This window comes from Pelobates fuscus, chromosome 5, assembly GCF_036172605.1.
Source record: "Pelobates fuscus isolate aPelFus1 chromosome 5, aPelFus1.pri, whole genome shotgun sequence".
Classification (NCBI taxonomy): domain Eukaryota; kingdom Metazoa; phylum Chordata; class Amphibia; order Anura; family Pelobatidae; genus Pelobates; species Pelobates fuscus.
Window position 1 is genome coordinate 344,861,478 of NC_086321.1, and position 23,545 is coordinate 344,885,022.

Sequence of the window (23,545 nt, forward strand, 5' to 3'; positions counted from 1 at the left end):
CTGACATCTACCGTCAGTGAAACTCACAGCAATCCGTGATATATATAGCACTAAGACTCACAGCAAGCTGTGCTATATACACTGACATAGAACTCACATAAATCTGTGATATATACATAACCATAGAACCCACAGTAATCTGTGATATATATATACATAGCCATAGAACCCACAGTAGTCTGTGATATAAATATACATATGGAAACTCACAGTAATCTGTGATATATCTACCTGAAACTCACAGAAATCTGTGACATTTACACATGGAAAGCTAACAGAAAACTATAAATAAACACATGGAAAACTACCAGTAATCTGTATAAATAAACACATGGTAAACTACCAGTAATCTGTATAAATAAACACATGGCAAACTACCAGTAATCTGTATAAATAAACACATGGAAAACTATCAGTAATCTGTAAAAATAAACACATGGCAAACTACCAGTAATCTGTAAAAATAAACACATGGCAAACTACCAGTAATCTGTGTAAATAAACACATGGAAAACTACCAGTAATCTGTGTGAATAAACACAATGAAAACTACTAGTAATCTGTATAAATAAACACATGGAAAACTATCAGTAATCTGTAGAAATAAACACATGGAAAACAACCAGTAATCTGTGTAAATAAAGACATGGAAAACTACCAGTAATCTGTATAAATAAACACATGAAAAACTATCAGTAATGTAAAGGAAACATTCCCCAAAGAAAATAAAAGAGCCAGAAAGGCACATAAATCTCACAACCAAGCATAGTTCATAACAATCATAAATAAATCACACTAAATCCCAAAGCCACCCACTAGAAGCAGGAGGCAGTGGTACTCTGACCTGTACTGATGCGGAGCAGCAAAGAAAGAGGAAATGATGCAATGGGAAGGGGGTTTTATAGTACCTAACTTTTTTCTGATTGGTTGTTTTTCTGTGCTGCTGTGGAGTTCTAGTAAAGAGAGACTAAAGCAAATACGAAGCCTCCTGTCATGTTATAAAATTGATATGCTTTTCTAAAGAAGTCATTTTTAAGATTGTTTGAAGGAGTGGAGATTGGGTGAATGTCTAACAGAGAGGGGAAGGGTTTTCCATAGGAACAGTGCAGCCCTAGAGAAGTATTTAACGTGAGTGTCAGAGGTATGAGTACGAACAGAGGTTAGACGTAGGTCTTCGTCAGAGCGTAGGGGCCTAGATAGGGACATATTTGTGTATTAGTGAGGATAGGTAGGTCGGAGCAGCATTGTGTAGGTATTTATAAGCAAGTGTCAGGATCTTAAATGAATTAATGGATATTAACTGTTTAGTACATATGTCCCCTCTGACAGCATGGAGGCTTATGGGAGTTTTTAAATCTCTCTATAGTTAAAAGAGAGACCTATTGACCATGATATGCTTATATTTTTTAAACTGTTAAATGTGAGGGCTGACTAGCAAGTACTGGCTACCTGCCACATGGTTATCCCTGACTCCGCTGTGTTTTTGTTTAACTATTTGCCCAATGGCTAGTAGCTCTGCCAGCGGGCAATTACTACTTATCATTATCATTCACTTGCAAATAGCTAGCGGGTAATAATTTACGAATTTGAATCCCCCCAGATGTTTTCTGTCCCACATTTTGTTTAAAGTCAGTGTGTTGAAATTATTCTGGATCCTATAGTTTTTATATTAACATTTATTATTATTATTATTGATTATTGCCATTTATATAGGCATTGCATGTGAAAAGGGCTAATTTTAAACCTGAAACTGAATGCATCCAGACGTATTGTAAATGCGAGAATTGCCATTCCGGTCAGAATTTGTGAATAACTCTGTTTATCTATTTTATCTCTCTTTTTTTTTTGTCTGCCTGGGACTAGAGGTATCGAGAAAGCCGGGATGGTTTTACCTCCTTTTTTAGTTGCCAAGTCATATTAAATAAGACAATCAGTCAACAGAAAGTGGCTTCTCATGTTGGTGCGGTATATTTAAATTCTGCCTATTTGGTGTTTTTTATATAAATATAATTTTTTAAAAATTTAAATCTAGGGTGCACTCGCGGTTTTCCAGTGACAAAATGTGATTTATTGTAATATAATTACATCTGAGGAAAAAAAATAGTTTCGGCCCTGTAGGGTCTTTATCAAGATCTTTAAAAGGACCCGCCAGGGTCGAAACTTCGATTTTTAATTTTTTATTTATTTATTTATTTATTTATTCTCAGATGTAATTATATTACAATAAATCACATTTTTTTACTGGAAGACCTGTGAGTGCACCCATGATTATAATTTTGCTTGTATATGACGCAGGTGGCACCCGGGCAATTGTTTGTCCTGGAAAGGAGAGTGCCAAGCTACTACAATTAATTTATTTATATATATATATATATATATATATATATATATATATATATATATATATAAAATCCAAGGTGCTGGCACTCCAGGTATATAATAACTGTGATGCCCGGTGCAGATCCAGCAAAAAATCGTAGGTATCCAACTAATGGAACGCACTCCAGGGTCTTTGTAGTATAAATAAAATAGAACTTTTAATTCATATTCAAAATAAAAAAAAATGAACATCAATGTTTCGGCTCACATCTGGAGCCTTCTATTTGCCATCCTGAAGAGTAGGGATTGACTGATATTGATTTTTTTAGAGCCGATACCGATATCGATAATCTGTGAACTTTCAGGACGATAGCCGATAACTTGTCGATATTCTGTACATTTACCATTTTGAAAAAAGAAACTATTTCTAAAGGTAAATGCACAAAATATACATGCCACATGCAGTGGATGCAGTGTGTTTAGACAGGGGAGCTGTGTGTGTGTTTGTGTAGTGGATGCAGTGTGTATTTGTGTAGTGTGTATATAATGAATGCAGAGTGTGTTTGTGCAGTGTGTATAGTGAATGCAGTGAGTGTTTGTGTAGTGGGGGTGTGTGTGTATATATAATGAATGCAGAGTGTGTTTGTGCAGTGTGTATAGTGAATGCAGTGAGTGTTTGTGTAGTGTGTGTGTGTGTATATATAATGAATGCAGAGTGTGTGTGTTTGTGTAGTGTGTATAGTGAATGCAGTGTGTGTGTATATAATTAATGCATAGTGTGTGTTTGTGTAGTGTGTATAATGAATGCAGTGAGTTTGTGTAGTGTGTGTATATAATGAATGCAGAGTGTGTGTGTGTAGTGTGTATATAATGCATTGTGTGTGGGTGTAGTGTGTATATAATGCAGAGTGTGTTTGTTTGTGTAGTGTGTGTATAATGCAGAGTGTGTTTGTGTAGTGTGTGTGTATAATGCAGAGTGTGTTTGTGTAGTGTGTGTGTGTGTATAATGCAGAGTGTGTGTGTGTGTGTGTTCGTTTAGTGATGTCATTTGTTTAAAATTGGGGGAGGGGGGAGCATTTTTTTATTTTTTTATTTTAATTTCTTTTAAAATATTTAAATGTTTTTTATTATTTTTTAGTCCCCCCTCCCTGCTTCTTACCAGGGAGGGGGGATATAGTATTCCCTGGTGGTCCGGTGGCTTGGAAAGTACAGTGGGGGCCCGCAGCAAGCTGTTACTTACCTTTCCAGCTGCTCCCTTCCGCTCCCTGTGTAAATCTCGCGGCCTTGGGTCTCGTGAGATTTACACAGGGAGCGGAAGGGAGCTGCTGGAAAGGTAAGTAAACGCTTGCTGCGGGCCCCCCCAGGACCACCGGGCCTGTAATAGGCCCGGCGGTCCTGGTATGTATTATCGGCAATATCGGTATCTCTAATGGCCGATAACGATATTGCCGAAAATACCGAATATCGGCCGATAATATCGGCCAGACCGATAATCGGTCGATCCCTATGAAGAAGGCTCCAGATGTGAGCTGAAACGTGAATGTTCATTTTTTTATATTACATATGTAAATGAAACCTGTCAAGAATGAGGTACATTGACGTTGTGGCAGGCTTATGCAATGTATGATCATATACTGTAACTAAACCCTCATTTTATTTTGCCTACGTGTGGTGTTTTTAAATAAAACTATTCTAATCTGTGAGACTTGAAGTTGCTGTTTAGTAAATGAGCGAGTGCGCTGGAGTTTGTATGGTGTGTGTGTGTGTGTGTATATATATATATATATATATATATATATTATTTCTTATCTGTGCTGTCTTTAACTGACTCGTTGCTAAGCCTGTTCTCCCTTGTTGCTTCGTTAGAATTCTCCGTACCAGAAGAAGAAAAGGACAAGCATCAAAAGCTTGTAAGAAGAGACCAGCAGGAGCAGTTAAGCCAAAAGGTAATTTTAAGGGTTTATTATGAAAAATGTATCACTTAGACTAGTGATATATACTGTATAGTGCAAAAGACCATTTGATGCGCAGAATTATACCTCACCTGCCATACTTTCCTGGCCTTTAGTGACAGCTTTCCATCAAGTCATTATTTTCTATTTAGTCACCTGCGAGGAACATAACCCACCACCTCTTTAAAAAAGTGAACAATGGCGGGGCGCGGAGCCTGACCGCTGATCGGATCAGACATGCTTCGTCTGAGCTCCTCCATCTTAGCCAGAAAATCGGAGCTAACTGCTTGCATATTACTCCTCAGCCGACGGTGAACTCGGGGATAACCTATAGGACCCCATACAGCATCGAAGTAACCTGATTGAGGCCTAAGGCCTACAAGAGCTCTCCGACCGACACTTTGCTGTCCCCACCCCAGTTCTCTGACCGGCGCTTTGCTGTCCCCAACCCCTCTGGACCGGCGGAGGTCATCCTAGTCCCCACGGGCGACCACCACTGCATACAGCTGCGCTTCGGCACTCGTCCTGCCGAGAATCATGGACCGAGCGGTGTACCCTAAGATGGATGACTACCAATTGCCTCCAAGCGGAGCACATGTGAGCTTGGGCTACAACACATGGCAAAGGTGCACAAGAGCTTCTGTGACAAGTTCTCTGCCCACCTTGTGACGCCTAAAGCACCGGCTGCGGAGAATATGCGGAGAGAAGAGAGGTGGGAGACGAGCGGGACTCCCCTTGGCATTCCTTCCACAGTAACGCTACTCCCTTACACGATGGGCCCACCCGGACTGAAGACCACCAGGGATACACTCCCGAAGCATCGGCCATTAACGCGGAGGATCCGATGCTGCAGGCGGAGATTGTCCACTGTGATCCAAAGGTGTCCCCTGCAAAGGAAGAACTCTGCCTCCCATATCGTGGTCAAGAGGTGCAGGCCTTCATGACGGCCCGGGGCTATCGGGAGGACATACTTTGACTCTGCCTCTTGTCATCACGCCACCCCTTACGCCTGTTACCGAGCCGGGGCATAGGCTGATCCGGGACTTTGCAACAAAAATGCGCAGAAAGCTGGCGAGACTGCCCACAAGTTGGACTATCTACCTGAAATCGGCATGCCTGCCTGTTTGTCTATTCCTGCGCATGATTTTGCTCACAAGGAGCTCAGATACCTGTGTCTTGGTGACTTAAGTATTTTCCATGCCCACATGCTATAGCGTATATGTTTAAGTGTTTGAATGAGGATGGGCACCTGAAATGGCAGCTTGCCGACGCATGATTTGTCTGTCAGCAGATATGAAACATCACATTGCAGACGCACATGCGAGGCATACACCTGGCATAGACATACACAAGCTCAGAAGGGCACATACACACTCGCCGCACCCAACGCCATACCTGTATTGGGGACACAGGGCCCGATTCATGCTACACACTAGCGTATGCGTAGGGGTGGAAACCATGGCTTCTTAAGCCTATTACTCTACCATGTTATATATGCAATTAGCACGCACCCGCACATATCTAGCCTGCAATACTTAGTTCATCGCTTGTACCAGCATTGTCGTACACCCGGGGATAACCAGCATGATATATTGTGTTTTAATAATACACTGTTCAGGCATACCTTGCTTGTTTAAACGTGCACCATCATAACAAAGTGGCTGACTCGCTTAGGAGTTTCTCATGTTTAAAGTTATTGTACACATCTCTTGTCTGTCTGCTTTAACTCCTTTCATACCTTGTTTCTAATATGAAATTGTGCATGTCTACTTTATTACCCCAATTATAATGCGTGTAACGGATCGACGGGCACCCCGACTGGGTACCTCCGTTGAAGGATGCTCCTAGCGTTTCCTGAGGACTCCAAGCACTGCAGCAGACACCACAACCACCGAACCGGAGAAGCATACGAATGCTCTCAAGCATATGAATGCTGTAAACAGCTGAACAGGAAAAGCATACAATCAGCTTACACTCCTGGCAATCAGCATACAATCCAATTCCCCCAATAACGAGACGACACTTAGTTTTGAGGTCAAGCAGAACTGACTGTACTGGCACATACAGCCTCTTTTATTCCCAATCCACAAACATAGTACAACCCACAGGGTTTTGAAATACAACCAATCAATCCGTACAATACACACAGACACTCCCACACAAAGTCATCCCCTCTGCCTGTGATAGGATTACTGAACACAATGGGTAATATAATTATCACAGGCAGAGAAATACAGTTTTTACAAAATATTAATAACTTCTAAAATATACTGATACCGGAGAAACTGACGGAAGCCAAGCACAGAGAGATGGACACAGGTTTCTTCAGGAAGGAAGAGATTCTTTATTGGATCACCGATCGGGACTCAGAGGGACTAGCGTCACCAAAATACCACAAGTTCTGAGCCCCGGACAATAGTGCAGGCTCCTTATATAGGCATATAACTCCTCCCATATTAAGCTCCACCCGCACATTCTCTTAACCAATCAACACAAATAAGAATTAACTTCCTGTTTGACCGCATGGCTTGTCCAGCACAATGGAGGAGGGGGAATACTATATCCTGTATTCTTGCACATGCTCCGTACACTACTGATCGTATCTTGCCTCGTGCAACCAACTGATCGATACGTCAGCATATGCACGTACACATGCCACGTGGTAATCTCGGCCTACTAAATTTATTTTTACCGAGATTCCACCACATTCCCCCCTTTGATGCCTCTTGATATTTTACAATTACTTGAGGCATCACTTAACCTTAGTTTTGCTTACACCGCAAGTTACCTTGAACCAGACCAGACTTATCTTATGATGTGAATCTTCAACATTCATCTTCTTGCATTGGTTCTCCCTGATCTAGAGCCTTATATTTATATATCGCCATTATCTGTGCAGCAGCCTTCCTCTCTGCTATACTTCCTATCAGGCTTTGCACAGACCTGACTACTAGGGGTATAAGACACGGCAGGAGTAGACACAACAGTAAAATCAGTAGGACTCCACCTACCACTGCCTTAAGCCCTCCAAACCACTCATACCAGCTACCAAACCAACTACTTGGATTGTACCCTTTCCATACCTGAGTAGGCACATGTGCTAGTTTAACCATATGGCTAGTAAGCTCAGCTATTGCTTGCCCTTCGTCGTCTATTTGAAGACAGCAATTGCTTAGGTTAAACTTCCCACATACACCTCCCTCTACTGCCAAAAGGTAATCCAAGGCTAGTCTATTCTGGTATACTGCTGTCCTCATCCTGGTATTATGTTTCACTAGGAGATTGAGCGCTTGTGATGTTTCATTAGTGATAATCTCAACCACCGCCTGTAACCTTATAATACGGTTGAGCATATAAATAGGGGTTCTATAACCAAAGGTACCATCCTCAGCCCACGTGGCTGGCCCATAATAATCTATGATACGCTGGGGAGGCCATTCATTATCTTCCCAGGTGCCTATCTCTAAGGGTCCCCTTTTCTTCCTATGATTCACATCATACACTTTAACACCTAAAGTCTCACCTGTTTCAATCGGTAACAAGAAGAAGGATGGTTTGAGCATACCCAACACACATGCCCCTTCCCAGTCCTGTGGCAACTCCGAATAGGCTTTCTTACCACAGATCCAGTACAAATTTGCTGGGGCTCTCCAGGTAGATGTGATGGATAAATCAAACCACACATCCTTTAAACTGGCATATCTAGCAAACGGGTTAGATGGTTCTGAGACATTTGAAGCCGACCACCAAGTTGTATTCTTTGTATCATCATCATAAGCTTTTTGCCCTAGACAAGTTAATTCTCCTACAGAAGTATTATACATTATTCCTTTCCTTGCTATGCAAACATAACCTATGATGGAGGTCTTTAATCTCCACTCAGATTTACCTCTAACACTCAAATGATAATCGGCTTGTGCAGATATTAGTTGGTCAACTGCCTCAGAACCGGACATTACCTCCTTTGCTTCCCATGGCCATTGGTCTCCCATGTTAGTACCTCCACACACATAGCAGTTGGTAACATTAAGACTACCGGCAATACTTTCAGCTAAATCGATGAACAGGTTTTTAGCGCTATGGGGGATCTTATTATCTATACTCATCTCTTCATAAAAGGAATGGTATACTTGATGAGTCTGGGAGGATACCGTATCAGTCTCTATTCCTATAAACAATAATGTCCCAGGATCTAAACCCGTCCCGTATATCTGAAACCCAAATAAATTTCCATACTTATCTAAGAACTTGTCGGGGTTATTAATAAGTATATGGACTGGGTTGCATTCCATAGACTTACAATAAGGGCTAGTCGGCAACTTAGTCACTATCATGTCTTTGTCTACTGTCTGTCCCCAAGTCGCCCACCCCACACAAGACCAATATGGGCAAAAGTTATAGTCTTTATTTGGGCATCTAGGACTCACATATTTATTTTTACTACTGGGACAAATATATTTATCGTTAGATCCATACGTCCTCTCCCATCTAAGATCCCCACATACATTCCACGGCTTTCTACCACTTGATATCGCCTTACATGCATCAAATAGCAGAACACCCGAAGAATATACGGATTCTAACACCGTCTTATTAATTAGGGTCCCCTGAGGATCTCCATTCCTGAGAGTCAACCAAATTGTACGAGGTTGATACTCCGGACTAAAGCACTTAGGTTCTCCTACTCCTAAATGGCACACACTATAGTCTATATTTAGGTATCTACATCTTGATACCTCTCCTTTACATTCGTATTGTGAATGCCAAATTAGGGTTTGGGAAATATGGTTACCTGTTCTCGTAGTCTTAATGCATACCTCACAGCTAGGAGTGTCGGTACCTCTACCTTCCTGAATATAAAAACACATGTAAATAAACACAATCAAAAGCACATCTTTCGCCGTCATCCTCAGTCTTCGTCCGTGCGATGGAACCTCAGCTTCCAGGATGTGAGGGCTGCAGGGAATGGAGTTCTGCTCGTCTTCACAGGTGTCCCTTCGAGACTTTCCTGGCTTATACACTATGTGATGGTAAGCGGACAGGCTTTATTATGGCCTTCTCACTCACACCTGTAACAATAAAATTTGTAATCCACAATAATTCCTCGTTACTCCGACTGAGTAGTGCGTTTCAACCGGATCTTGCAGGGATTCTCTGGATCTGCTGTAACTTGCCAAGAATCGACTGCTGCTGGCTTAACCCTGGAGTGATGTATCCACGGAGTCACTTCTGCTACTTTTATCGCTGTAGGGGTAGACAAAAGAACAACATAAGGACCTCTCCACTTGGGCCCTAACGGTACATTATTCCACTCTTTAATCCACACTTGGTCTCCTGGATGATAACTATGAACAGGGGGATAAATATTCACAGGTAATCTATCTTGTACCCATTTCTGTACCTCCTCCATAGTCTTACCCAACTCTACAACCTGCTGCCGGGTAATTCCTTCTCCCAACTGACTCAAATCCCCCCTTAAGTTACCAAGTACGGGAGGTGGTCGCCCATACATGATTTCAAAAGGAGAGAGGCCCATCCTTCTGGTAGGGGTACTGCGGATTCGCAATAGAGCTATGGGTAAGAGAACGTTCCACTTAAGTTGGGTTTCCTGACACATTTTAGCCAACTGGTTCTTAATAGTTCTATTCATTCTCTCTACCTTACCAGAACTCTGGGGTCTATATGCAGTATGAAGTCTCCACTTTATACCAAGCATATGAGTCAGTTGTTGTAGGCACTGGTGAACAAAAGCTGGACCATTGTCCGATCCTATAGAACAGGGTAGTCCATATCGGGGTATTATTTCTCGTAGCAGGAATCTCACAACTTCTCCTGCTTTCTCTGTACGAGTAGGACATGCTTCTACCCAACCTGAATAGGTGCACACAATTACCAACAGGTAACGATGTCCACCCGATTTAGGCATCACTGTAAAGTCTATTTGTAGATCGGACATGGGGAGTCCCCCCATAAACTGGACTCCTGGTGGCTTTACTGGTCCTTGTCTTGCATTATTCTTAGCACACGTTACACATCTGCGTACAATGGCCTGAGTCAAGTTGGACAATCTTGGTATGTAGAAATGTTTCCTGAGAGATTCTTCAGTACTGTCTCTCCCAGAATGTGTCCCGTTATGATAGTTCTGGACAATTTCTACTGCTAGTGATGCTGGTATAACTATTCTTCCATCTTCTAGCTGATACCACTTGTTCTCCAAATACTTTCCCGGTTCAGTCTTTAACCACTCCTCTTCTTGAGCTGTATAAACTGGAGTCCATTGAGACAGTGGGGTTGGTATTAGAGCAGCTATATGCCCCACATACTCCTGTCTTCCTGATTCAGCAGCACGCTTAGCTGCACTATCTGCCATCCGATTTCCCTTGGTTACATCACCATCTCCTCTCAGATGCGCTCAACAGTGAATAATACCGACTTCTTTCGGCTCCCACACTGCTTCCAATAGTTGTAGGATTTCAGCTGCGTACTTGATTTCTTTGCCTTCTGAATTCAGTAGTCCTCTTTCTTTATACAAAGCTCCGTGGGCATGAGTGGTTAAAAACGCATACTTAGAGTCCGTATAGATATTTACTCTTAAACCTTCAGCCAATTGTAACGCTCGTGTTAGTGCTATTAATTCTGCCTTTTGTGCTGATGTTCCTTTTGCCAGTGGCCGAGCTTCTATCACCTTGTCTATTGTTGTTACTGCATATCCTGCATAGCGGATCCCTTCTTTCACATAACTACTGCCGTCGGTGTAATATTGAACATCGGGGTTCTGGATGGGAAAATCACGAAGATCTGGTCTACTTGAAAATACTTCATCCATTACTTCCAAACAATCATGTTGACTTTCAGTAGGTTGTGGCAAAAGGGTAGCTGGATTTAAGGTGTTTACAGTCTCTAAATGCACTCTTGGGTTTTCACACAACATTGCTTGATATTTGGTCATACGGCTGTTACTAAACCAATGATTTCCTTTGTAATCCAACAACGTCTGTACTGCATGTGGGACTCGTACATAAAGTTCTTGACCCAGAGTGAGTTTATCGGCTTCAGCTACTAGCAGGGCGGCTGCAGCTACGGCTCTTAGACAAGGTGGAAGTCCGCTGGCCACTGCATCCAGTTGCTTAGACATGTAGGCAACAGGTCTTTGCCATGATCCCAAGTACTGTGTCAATACTCCCACAGCCATTCTTCTTTGCTCATGTACGTATAAGTAGAATGGTCGTGTGTGATCAGGTAGACCTAATGCTGGTGCACTCATCAAAGCCTTCTTCACATCTTCAAATGCCGTTTGCTGTTCTTGGGTCCATAAGAAGGGGTCATGCTCTGTACCTTTGATGGCTGCGTACAGAGGTTTTGCCAGTATCGCATAGCTGGGAATCCATATCCTACAGAAGCCTGCTGCCCCCAAGAATTCTCGCACTTGTCTTCTATTCTTGGGTATTGGTATTTGGCAGACAGCTTCTTTTCTCTCTGGCCCCATAATCCTTTGACCTTCAGAGATATGGAATCCCAGATACTTGACAGTTGGCAAACACAACTGAGTCTTCTTTCTAGACACCTTGTATCCTGCCTTCCAGAGAATGTGTAGTAGATCGTGCGTTGCTTGCTGACATTTTTCTTTGGTAACTGCTGCTATCAACAAGTCATCTACATACTGTAACAATACACACTCTCCTGGGATGGACTCGAAATCCAATAGATCTTGACTTAGGGCTGAACCAAATAGGGTAGGTGAATTTTTAAACCCTTGGGGTAGTCTTGTCCAAGTCATTTGGCGTTTTGAGCCCGTTACAGCATTCTCCCATTGGAAAGCGAAAATACATTGACTTTCTGCGGCAATTCGGAGGCAAAAGAAGGCATCTTTGAGATCTAAGACTGTGAAGTAAGTAGCCCCGCCCGGAATTAAAGCAAGCAGGTTATATGGATTGGGTACGACTGGATGTATACTAACAACCGCATCATTGACTGCTCTTAAGTCCTGCACAGGTCGATACTCATCTGTACCGGGCTTTTGAACAGGCAGCAATGGGGTGTTCCAGGGGGAAGTACAGAATTTTAGGATACCATACCGTATGAATTTATCCAGATAGGATTGAATGTTCTTCTTAGCCTTCTGTGGGATGTGGTATTGTCGTAGGCTTACTGGATAAACCCCAAGTTTTAGTTCAATTTTTATGGGTGGAATATTGCGGGCCAGTCCTGGTGGGTTGTTCTCTGCCCAAACTCCTGGTATGTTGAATAATGTCTCATCACTCCTAGGGTTTTGGCTAGTCAACACTGTATAAAGTCGCCACTCTTCTTCCTTTGGTACGGATAAAGTCATAATACCTGAGGGTCCATTAAACTTTAAGGATGTTGTTCCATTTGGTAGGAACGTAATCTGCGCTTGTAATTTTGATAGCATATCACGTCCCAGCAATTGGACTGGACATTCAGGCATATAAAGGAATTGGTGTTTTACTACGTGGCCTCCCAATGTACAGAGTCGACTTTTAAGAACCGGTTTTTCAGCACTTCTTCCAGTTGCTCCTATCACAGTAATAGTCCTTCCAGATGGAGGAGCAACTAGATTAGTCACCACTGAATGTTCAGCACCAGTGTCGATCATGAACGCACTCCTTTTCCCCCCTATTGATACATCGACCATAGGCTCCGCTCGACCAAGGGGGATGGAGCCCGGTCGGTATCAATAGTCCTCCATGACCGTGTCAGCCAATCCTACGAAGTCCCTACCTTCTCTATCGCGGGACCTTTGCGCTGCTGGAATATACCTGTCTTCCCTAACACTTCCTCTGTTCCCATTACTCCCTCTATAACCATTACTCCCTCCGGGGCCTCCTCTACCTCTCGCTCTGCCTCTAAAGTTTCCGTAACCTGACCTAGGTCTGTCTCTCTCAGACTGTTCTCTTCGTGGACACTCATTTCTCCAATGCCCTTCTTCCCTACAGTAAGCGCACTGATTCCTACTTAGAGGTTCCTCATTCCACTTACTATCGCCTCTATCCGGGCCCCGTCTATCTACGCCTGCGATCGCTACCGCTAGCATATCAGCCTTTTTACGCATCTTGCGCTCTTCCTCTTTCTTATTTTCTGTATCCCTGTTCATGTAAACCTTATTTGCTACCTCCATTAGTTGGGTGATGGACATACCTGCAAACCCTTCTAACTTTTGTAGCTTGCGCTTAATATCTCCGTATGCTTGGCTGACAAAGGCGGAGTTAACCATTCGGGAATTGTCTGCGTCTTCCGGATTAAAGGGGGTATACAAGCGGTATGCCTCCAATAATCGGTCATAAAAGACACTGGGCGCTTCATCGCTTTTCTGGATCACCTCAACTGTCTTCGACATGTTAATGGCTTTCTTTCCTCCTGCTTTCATGCCAGCAATTATAGCGTCTCTATAGGCTCTGAGTTGAACCATATCAGCACCATTTATGTTCCAATCGGGATCAGTATTGGGATAATGTGTTGCGGCCCATGCTGCTGGATTAGCTTGGTTCAAAGCACGGGCTCTATCTTCTAATGCTTTAATGGCTGCTTGATTTATTCTTGTCCTTTCCTCATTGTTAAATAAAGTCATTAGTAACTGCTGGCAATCAGCCCATGTCGGATTATGCGTCTGTACTATTGAGGTGAACAGATCAGTCATGGCTTGTGGTTTCTCAGTATACGAGGAATTATGGGTCTTCCAGTTTAAAAGGTCGGTTGTGGTAAATGGGACATATACGAAGACTGGGTCAGCGTGTGCCATTTGACCTGCGGCATCGATATAAGCTGACCCGGGATTTAGGCGAAGAGGCATCTGATAATGCTTTAATTGTTGGGCACCAGTCAACTGTCGGGTTTGGATGGGGCTACGTAGAGAGGCGTCAGTCATGGGTTCCGGTCGGGGAGAGATAGGGTATGGGGATGTGGGAGGTTGGTTTTGGGAAAAGGTCGTAAATAAAACACTTCGGGCCGAGCTAGATGAAGCTTGACCGGAAGTCTGAAGTGGCGCCAAATCAGGATATTCGTTTTTAATGGGGGTGGGTTCTGGTTCCGGAAGGGGAGATTTAGTACGAGGGGGGGTGGATCCTGTACTGGAGGAGGAAGCGGAAGTGGATGGGGGTAATGAGGGGAGGGGTGCAGGACTTCCTGCGTTTGCGTCACTTCTTCTTAACGGAAAGTAAGGGGGCGGCAAAGGGATCTCGGACTCAGGGGGCGTGTCCAAAATGGGCCTAACACCGGTCCTAGTGGACGAACAAGTCCTAGCTACCATGAGGCGACACTGCTCCTCGTGGCATGTCTGGAGCCATTTTGGCGAGTCATTTACGGCCTGTCTCCAACAGTCAATATAAGGAAACTGGCCGTAAAGTTCAGGCCTACCCGATACAGCCACGTGTAAGCGCTGTACCAGAGTTGGATCCAAACTGCCATGTGGCGGCCATGCCGCAACCAAAGTAGGCCACTCCCTAGTGCACAAAGTAACTAAACGTACAGGAGACATCTTAACCCCAAAATCACAAGTTTTGAATCCCTTTTTAAAATTCTTTACCATGCAACCTAAGGGATCCGGAATCGTTGACTGCGACGCACCCATACTTAACAATAGAACGTCGTCGACAACGAATACTATACACGCGTACTATTCAACAGTCACACCCGTTTCCTCTGGCAACAGCACCACGTGGTACGGTTACCAAGTGAAACGTACACAATAACACAATAAACACTCAGGGAATTCCCGTACACACACAGCTGTTACACCAGTCACTATATAATCAATATTATGCCCTTTGGCGTAACTGTACAGTCACCCACGCTATAATTCTCTATATATGAATTACCCGTCTATAACACACCCCAGTAACATCGTCTTTTACAAATAGCGGTTACAGTACGGTTAGCATAGGTCAAAGCACAAGTTAAGGTCACAATACAATTATTAGTGGTTATGGTGTTAAACATGCAATGGACGACAATGATTAGTACTTATTATACAATGTCAGTAAATATACAGGGTTATGGTACCGTGCACTATAATACAGCAACACACTATTAACACTCTCGCTAGACGGCTGAGCTCGCGCTATCTAACAAGATATACACTTTACTAAAACAATCGTTAACACATTTACAATTCCCAACTAAACTATTGGCCAGTACCTTGAATGGACTACCTAAAAACAATCTACATACGTTTTGGTTAGCCACACTGCCCAATCACCACATATATAGCGAGCTAGAGAACCGAATTTACACAGACGCCTCTTAGTCGCACTATACAACGAGCTAGAGGACCGAATTTACACAGACGCCTCTTAGTCGTACTATCAAAAGTCTAGTGGGTTCCAAATTTACACGCCTTCCCACTTAGCCCAGATAGGATGAGAACTAGCGAACCGGATTTACACAGACGCCGCTTAGTCTCCCGGTCCCTCCGACCTAGCGAACAAAATATACACCCTAGAACGCTAGTCTAGACAAGACACCGGTGTCCGGCTAGGGCTATTTTACACCAGAGCGCCCCGCCTGACTAACAGAATCAAACGGTCTGACTAAAGAGCGTTCGATCGAGCGGTGCGCCTTCGCTCCTTCCCTCCGACAGAGGGGGCAGATACAGATTCAAAAACCCCTTTGGGCCTACCGCACAATCGGTATACCCCTAGCGGGTCCTGCCGTCTAAAACAGCAGTTGTCTTACCTCCTCGTTCCTGAACCTGAGTTCACACTCATCGACGGGGACACCCCAGCACTTCTCACGTAGAGGCCGATGATCTCCTGGACAACAGACCAGTGGCGCCGAGACGAAGGGAGGTCCACGCAGAAGTTCAGGGGTGCAGCCGTAGAGAACGTGGGCAAAGATAGACCGTCTCACGCCTCTGCCTCTCAGCTACCGTTGAACCATGAGCTTCCCGGCCAATGCACCAAATGATACCGGAGAAACTGACGGAAGCCAAGCACAGAGAGATGGACACAGGTTTCTTCAGGAAGGAAGAGATTCTTTATTGGATCACCGATCGGGACTCAGAGGGACTAGCGTCACCAAAATACCACAAGTTCTGAGCCCCGGACAATAGTGCAGGCTCCTTATATAGGCATATAACTCCTCCCATATTAAGCTCCACCCGCACATTCTCTTAACCAATCAACACAAATAAGAATTAACTTCCTGTTTGACCGCATGGCTTGTCCAGCACAATGGAGGAGGGGGAATACTATATCCTGTATTCTTGCACATGCTCCGTACACTACTGATCGTATCTTGCCTCGTGCAACCAACTGATCGATACGTCAGCATATGCACGTACACATGCCACGTGGTAATCTCGGCCTACTAAATTTATTTTTACCGAGATTCCACCACAATACATGCCATTCACAGACAACATACATTCATAATCAGCATGCTTGAAATATACACATACTCAAAAATCAGGGCAATCGGTTTAGGGTTTAAAAAGTTAAGGGAAAGTCTTATTTGACCGACACATTTTCAAGCCTAAAAGAGTTCCATAGATTTGGGCTGTGCGGTCGGTCAATTTCACACAGAAAAATGTCTAAGTCCCATTCGAATGCACGCACTGGGCCATTCGTGCAAATAGCCCAGTCTAACTGTGCGTTCGAATTGTCGAACGCACTTCGATTCCAGTCGAAGCGTCGAAGTTCCTGAGACAGTAACGGTCAGAGGTGTTCGTGCCAATGTGTAACCGATGTCTGACCGTGTTCGGCTTAATTAAAATGGCCGCCGCCACGTGTTCGGTTTTCGAATTACGCCCACTTCGACTACTTCGGCACTTTGACGGCATCCGAAGTGCCAATTTAAAAGTATAAATCCTTTCTCTGGGAGTTAAAGGGCCAGCAGCAGCACAACAAAAATCCATTATGCCCAAATCTGTTATTTCAAGGGCCAAACCTCCCAGGGACCATAATCACATGGCAAGAGGCTGGCAAGCAGTCCTCTCCAGGCACAAGTGGCGGGGCTGGTTCCGCCACAATGCGTGATGCTTGGGCTGCGGATTGCCGTTGGGGTACCTCAAACTTGTCTGTTATACTCTTATGCACTGCAAAAATACAAAATTTTAAAATTTAAACAAATGTAAAAAAGGGGAATAATCGCTTCCCAGATTTTTTTTATACTATTCCTACATTTAACAATCTGTACTTGTAAAATGTGAAATATAGGACACTATATGCACTCAGATAAATTCAGCTCATTGGGTGCAGTGTCCCAGGTCCCTTAACCATGCAAAGGTAATTAACGCAGTTTTTGAGAATCGGCAATAATTACCTTGCAGGGTTAACTCCACCTCTAGTGGCTGTTTACCAGCCAGCCACAAAAGGGGTTTGCGGGTCGTTGGACGACTTTTGGTCGTCTAAATGAAGCTGAACATCTTCACACTATGCATGAGGACAACCCAGCGTCACCAGAACCCCAATCGGAAAGGGAGGCCGTGCTGCGAGGGGGAGTGGGGCGTGCACCGAGGGAGGGGGGCACTGTAGAGAGCTATATTGTCAGGAAAGCACTATAGCATATAACCCTTGTACTATAGTATCCCTTTTAAATCCTGCAGTTAAGTGTCTCCATCGTATTTCTCTCCCGAAGATTGTTAGAAGCTCTGCTGTTTGCACCTGGCAGTCAGCATAGAGAAATCATCTAATTTTTATTTTATTTTGTGTTGGTTGTGCAATGTAAAATAAAGTGTAGAAATCCACACTTTTTTATCCCGTAATTGGGCGTCGCCAACGTAACCTTTTACTAATCATTGTTATAAGCCCTGGAAGTCAACTGGATAGTGATGTAATTTGCTAAATCATGAATGTAATTTTGAAGAAAGCAAAGTATTGCTAATGAGCGATGTTCAATATTTTTGTTTTCAAGTCTACCAGAACCAAACACCAGAAACAAACACCAGATTCCCATAAAAGTAGTATAGTAAAGGAAAGAGGTCCAGGCACTGCTTGGTTCAAAATAGGCAATTTATTAGAACCACAGCAACGTTTCAACCTTCTCGGACTTTTTCAAGCCAAGCTAGCCTTCTTTGCAGGCAGATGGTGGGCAATTCTAATACAAACAATCATTACAAGTCTGCAATTGTCACCATTATGATGTGGTTTATTTGAGTAAAAGGTCAAATGTATGGAGCAGTCCAGGATACCCCAATTTTGGTCTGTGCAAAAATAATGTCTGTCGTCAGCACACACTACAAGCTGGTGCCAGATGTAATCAACTTCTGCTTGTAGTTTGTGTGTACCCTCCCCTCCTCATAAAATTTTATTCATTAGCCCTTTTATGTGTTTTAAAAGCCCACCCTTTGTCCACCCCACACTCCCTCCCTACTGTCTTCAGTTCAAAGTGCGCGCATGCACTCTGAGCCTGAAGATCCGTCCAATCAAATGCTTCTATGTGAAAAAGCATTTGATTGGACCTCAGAGAGGGAAGACATGACCCTGCATGACGAATGACAAGGGCGTGGCAATGCTCCAGGAGAACCTCGCCCAGTGCTGGATTTAAGGTACGTTTAATTCTGTTTTATAGACTCTGTAATTAGAAAAGGGGTGGACAAAGCTATTTGTGCCTAGTAGGGTAATATACATTTTAAAAAAAAGTTATAGTAAAAAAAAAAGGATTGGACTAACCCTTAAAGGCACACACTGTAGGCACCCAGATAATTTCAGCTAATTGAAGTGGTCTGGGTGCTGTGCCCCTATTGCAGGGGTGCTGCAATGTAAAACATACCAGACAGCCACCGGGGGTGCTTCATATTTTTCCCATAGGCAAGCATTTGAATAATGCTTTCCTATGGGGAGGTCTAATGCACGCGCAGCCATTGCCGCGCGTGCAAATTCGGTCTCCACCCAGCGCCGAGGGACATTCAGTCCCTGGATTCAGGTAAGTGGCTGAAGGGGTTTTAACCTATAGTGCCAGAAAAACGGCTTTGGTGTCCTGGCACTATAGGATCCACTTACTTTTTGTTTTATTTTAAGTCTGTGCCCACTGGCTGACTGCACTGCCACTAAGCAAATACAACAGACCAGAAAAATTGACAGTTAACAAATTTGTTCTGAGTGTAAATGTCAATTCTGACATTGGAATCAAATCTAGTTTTCCACTAAAGTAGATTAGTTTTGTTTGTTGTTGTTTTTTTGTTTGTTGTTGTCGGTTTGTTTGTTTTTTGTGGCTTTTTTTTTTTTTTAAATGGCAAAATTGTCCCTTCTTCCCTTTTTAATTGATGTCATGGCTGTTCTCTGTCATCTTTAGGCAAGTTATTACATGGAGAACTTCATGAAGCCACGTGAGGAATTAAAACTTAAAAGGAAAATGGAACATTACTACAAGATGACGGGACAGAGCTGGAAACTGACTGAAGGTCAAAGACTAGGGGTATTGTAAGAAACAATTTAAATAGAACATGTAACTGGCGGAAACCACTGCCTCCATTAAATGGACAATACACTGCCCAAATACAAAATAAATAAAAATCACTGTTTAGTAGATATACCCCAAATGAAAACTTGCATGCATTTAATTATCTATTTTCTCATTGGAGTTATATCTTTAAACAGCTTGCAAAACCTGCAGTTCTCTTGTGTGCTGCCTTTGCAAGCCCTCCCCTTCTAACCCCGCCCAGACTTTCTGTGGCTGTCCAATCACAGACTTCCCAATAAAGCTCAATGAGAGGTCTTTGTAAGTCAGGTGCTCTGGGCAATTGCTACCTCTGGAGGTCAGCTGTATTGAGCTAATGAAACCAGGAAGTAACATTATCTCTTGTCTGCTTGAAAGCCAAGGGGGTGTAATCGGGTTAATTTATCAAAGTGCCAATTTGTATTGAAATCTGCACTTTTTGCAAAATGAAAAAAAGGATACATTTTTCAGCAAGCTAATGTTGTTTTGGGTCCCGGAGCGACCCTTTAATTCAGCTTATCTCCTAATAGAATAGTTTTGATCTACTACAAACTATAATGCATGATGTGAAACTGTGCAGTATAAGGTTTCTTGTCAGTGGCAAACCCCAGGACATACACGTCACATCAAAATAGCAACTATTATTAATTCTGTTCCTTTTCTGTTAAAGGAACACTCCAAGCATAAGAGAGCTGTAGTGGCTATGGTGCAGGACTGCCAAGGTCCCCCCTTATTTTAAGTTTTAGAACGGTTTGACTTCTTACCAGGGGTCACCGGGTGCTGATTCCCACCTCAACTACTGATGATGGAGAGCCAGGAGCTCCTTAGCAGGAACTTTAATTAGCTGTCCTGGTCCAAGACTTGCAATGCAGGGTTCATTGGCTTAGAGCTATGCTGTAGTGGTTATGGTGCTTGGTTATGGTTCCTTTAATTATATTCTGGAATTGGAGCTGGGGAGTGAAACAGCGAAACTATCCACTTCTCTACCAGTGTATTATTAAGGGAGAGGGGCTACATCAAGGATAACAACCACAAAGAGCAGTCTAACATGCTAAGAAGAAAAAATATCACGTAATATACATGATCCTTGATGGTTAGGCATGTGTTATGTTGTAAAATAATGCTGTCTTGGGGTGGAGACATTCATATTTTGATGTGTCCACAAAAAATTTTTTTCCCCCTCAATAGACACTTTTTAAAAAACAAAAAATTCTACATACACACAACAAAGAACTCGGAATAAATGAGAACTATCAGGTCTTAAAGATATTTTTTTGTATCCAGGCAGACGAAGAGGACGATGCGATGAACATCGATAGTGATGGAGACGGCAGTATTGCAAAAACGCCAAATAAAGAAGCCTTAAGGAAAAGAAAACTCCCAGAGCATGTGAAAATGCACGTCCCAAAACCCGAAAAGCCGAAACCAAAGAAGGTATTTCATGTTTCATTTCAAGCTGCTATTATCAATATGTTGGATGAGTTTGGATCCATATTTTGGTATATTCTTTGTTTATTTCTTGAAAAACCAGAAGTAATGAACATCATATGGCTATGTATTTGGACATGCAAATGGTTAGATCATCTATGTGACTATCTAAATCTGAATATCTCTTTATCTAAAATCTCAATAATTGAACTATTGACAGGTCATTACTCTGCCTGAAGAACCTAACGAACTGGAAGAGGGAGTAAGTAATTTATCCTTTATTTTTTGTGTTTGACATATTATGAAGTTACTTTTTTTTTTTTACATACTATGAAGTAACTTTTTCCCCCCGGCATACTATGAAGTTGAATGTTTTAAATCTTAAAGGGACACTATAGTCACCCAGACCACTTCAGCTCCCCCAGGTCCCCCAGGTTTTAACCCTTCAGATGTAAACATAGCCGTGTTTACATAGCAGGGTTAATCCAGCCTCTAGTGGCTGTCTTCCTGACAGCTGCTAGAGGCGCTTCTGCGACGCTGAATGCGAACATCGCATTGAGCAAGCAGAACGTCCATAGGAAAGCATTGAGAAATGCTTTCCTATGGGCGTTTTTAATGCGCGCGCAGCTCTGGCTGCGCATTCCACTCCACTCGGGAGCTGACTTCGGAGTGGGAGGAGAGGTCACCAGCGCCGAGGGAGCCCGGCGCTGGATTAAAGTGAGTTTTAACCCCTTCAGCGCCAAGGGAGGGGGGACCTAAGGGTTATATAGTGTCAGGAAAACTAGTTTGTTTTCCTGACACTATAGTGATACTTTAAGTAGCTTGGTGCTATCTATGCAGTGCTACATAATTATGTTCTGTTTAATCAATTAAGCTGACGCAATACTGATTTCAAATACTATTTTAAAAGCATATCCCTTTATATCACTATATTTAGTTGTTCTGATGTTTAAACATTTCAGTTAAAAATAATCATCAAAAAAATGTTTCTTAATTCACAATTTAGTTCATATAATAAACATAAATGTTACTGAAAGAAAAATATTTTATTATATTTTTTTGTTGATTACTTGTGTACAACAAAGATTAGATAAGATTTTAATCCATGTTTAAAATGGAATGAGGCAAAAATGGGATTCTTTGTTAAACTAATTTGCATATGGGGGGGCGTGTCCGACTTCCGGTTTGAACGGACGCATGGAGTGAGAGCTCCTCTCCACATTGAGCCGTAAAGCTGCCCTAATTGCACAAAACACGACTGGAAAAGCAACAAATAGAGGAAATATAGCGGGGAGCATATTCCTTCCACGAAAATGTCCCCCTCAAAGCAGACAAAGCTAACTGATCCGACTAGACCGCCGAAGAAAGACAGGCACAAGCCGTCCCAAGATGGCGCAGAGACGGTTCCCGCCAACCCAGCTTCTGATCATGGGACAAGCTCGGACCAGCTCTCTGACCCTGAATTGGAGGGACATGTCACCAAACTCTACCTAAAAACAATGCTGCAGGATCTACGATCCACTATCAAGGAAGATTTCACTACCGCAGTCTCCAGCATCCATCAAGAATTAGCGGAGTTAGGAGACCGGACAGACCACCTGGAGCAAAAAACCGATGAGCTCTGCTCGGCCCATAACGTTGCAGCAGATAAAATTCAATCTTTAGAAGCTGACAATGCAAGATTATGGCAAAAACTGGCAGACATAGAAGATAGATCACGTAGAAACAACGTGAGATTTCGGGGGATAGCGGAATCAGTCGCCACTGATCAGCTCTACAACTATGTCACTGCCATGTGCGCAGAGTTAGTGCCAACGATAACCGGCATGGCGTGGGAGCTAGACAGAATACACCGACTACCAAGGCCCCCGCGTCTCACACCTGACACACCACGAGATGTGATCGCAAGGTTTCACCACTACAAATCTAAAGAAGCTCTTCTCCAGGCGGCGAGAGCAGCGAAAACCTTACCTCCACCTTATGGCGAGATTCAACTGTATGCTGATCTCTCGGCCCTAACAATGGCACGCAGACGAGATTTCTCCACGATCACCAAGACCCTACGAAACCACAAAGTGGCGTACAAATGGGGATTCCCGACTAAACTCCTGGTGTGGCGCAATGGCAAGCAACACGTACTGGCAGATCCAGACCAAGGACTGTCCGTCCTGAAAGGCTGGGGCCTTTGGGATCCTCGGAGTCCAGACAACCCTACAGAATTATCTCCACAACGTATCCGACCAGAATGGACAATGGTGGGCCAGAACCAGCGTTAGCCCGACACAAGGCACCAATCTTAAGGACTGCTCAAATGACTCTTGCCGCTACTTAACGAATGGCGACCTGCTGAACTGGTATCAGTATCTGTGATGTATTCACTGTGTTTTTTTTTTGTTTATATAGTTCATAGAAGTAATTTCCACTATAATTCCCGTGCCCAGGTATATACTACTGTT

The 23,545-nt window shown here is 43.2% G+C and overlaps 1 protein-coding gene across 1 annotated transcript in view; it reads left to right on the plus strand.

The window, feature by feature from the left end:
* Positions 1-23,545, plus strand: part of UBXN8 (UBX domain protein 8) — a 44,290-nt gene that overhangs the window by 10,709 nt on the left and 10,036 nt on the right. The window contains exons 3-6 of the mRNA XM_063455828.1: positions 4,186-4,265; positions 19,518-19,640; positions 20,946-21,095; positions 21,310-21,351. Of these exons, the coding sequence (XP_063311898.1) occupies positions 4,186-4,265; positions 19,518-19,640; positions 20,946-21,095; positions 21,310-21,351 (395 nt within the window). The remainder of the gene's footprint in view (positions 1-4,185; positions 4,266-19,517; positions 19,641-20,945; positions 21,096-21,309; positions 21,352-23,545) is intronic.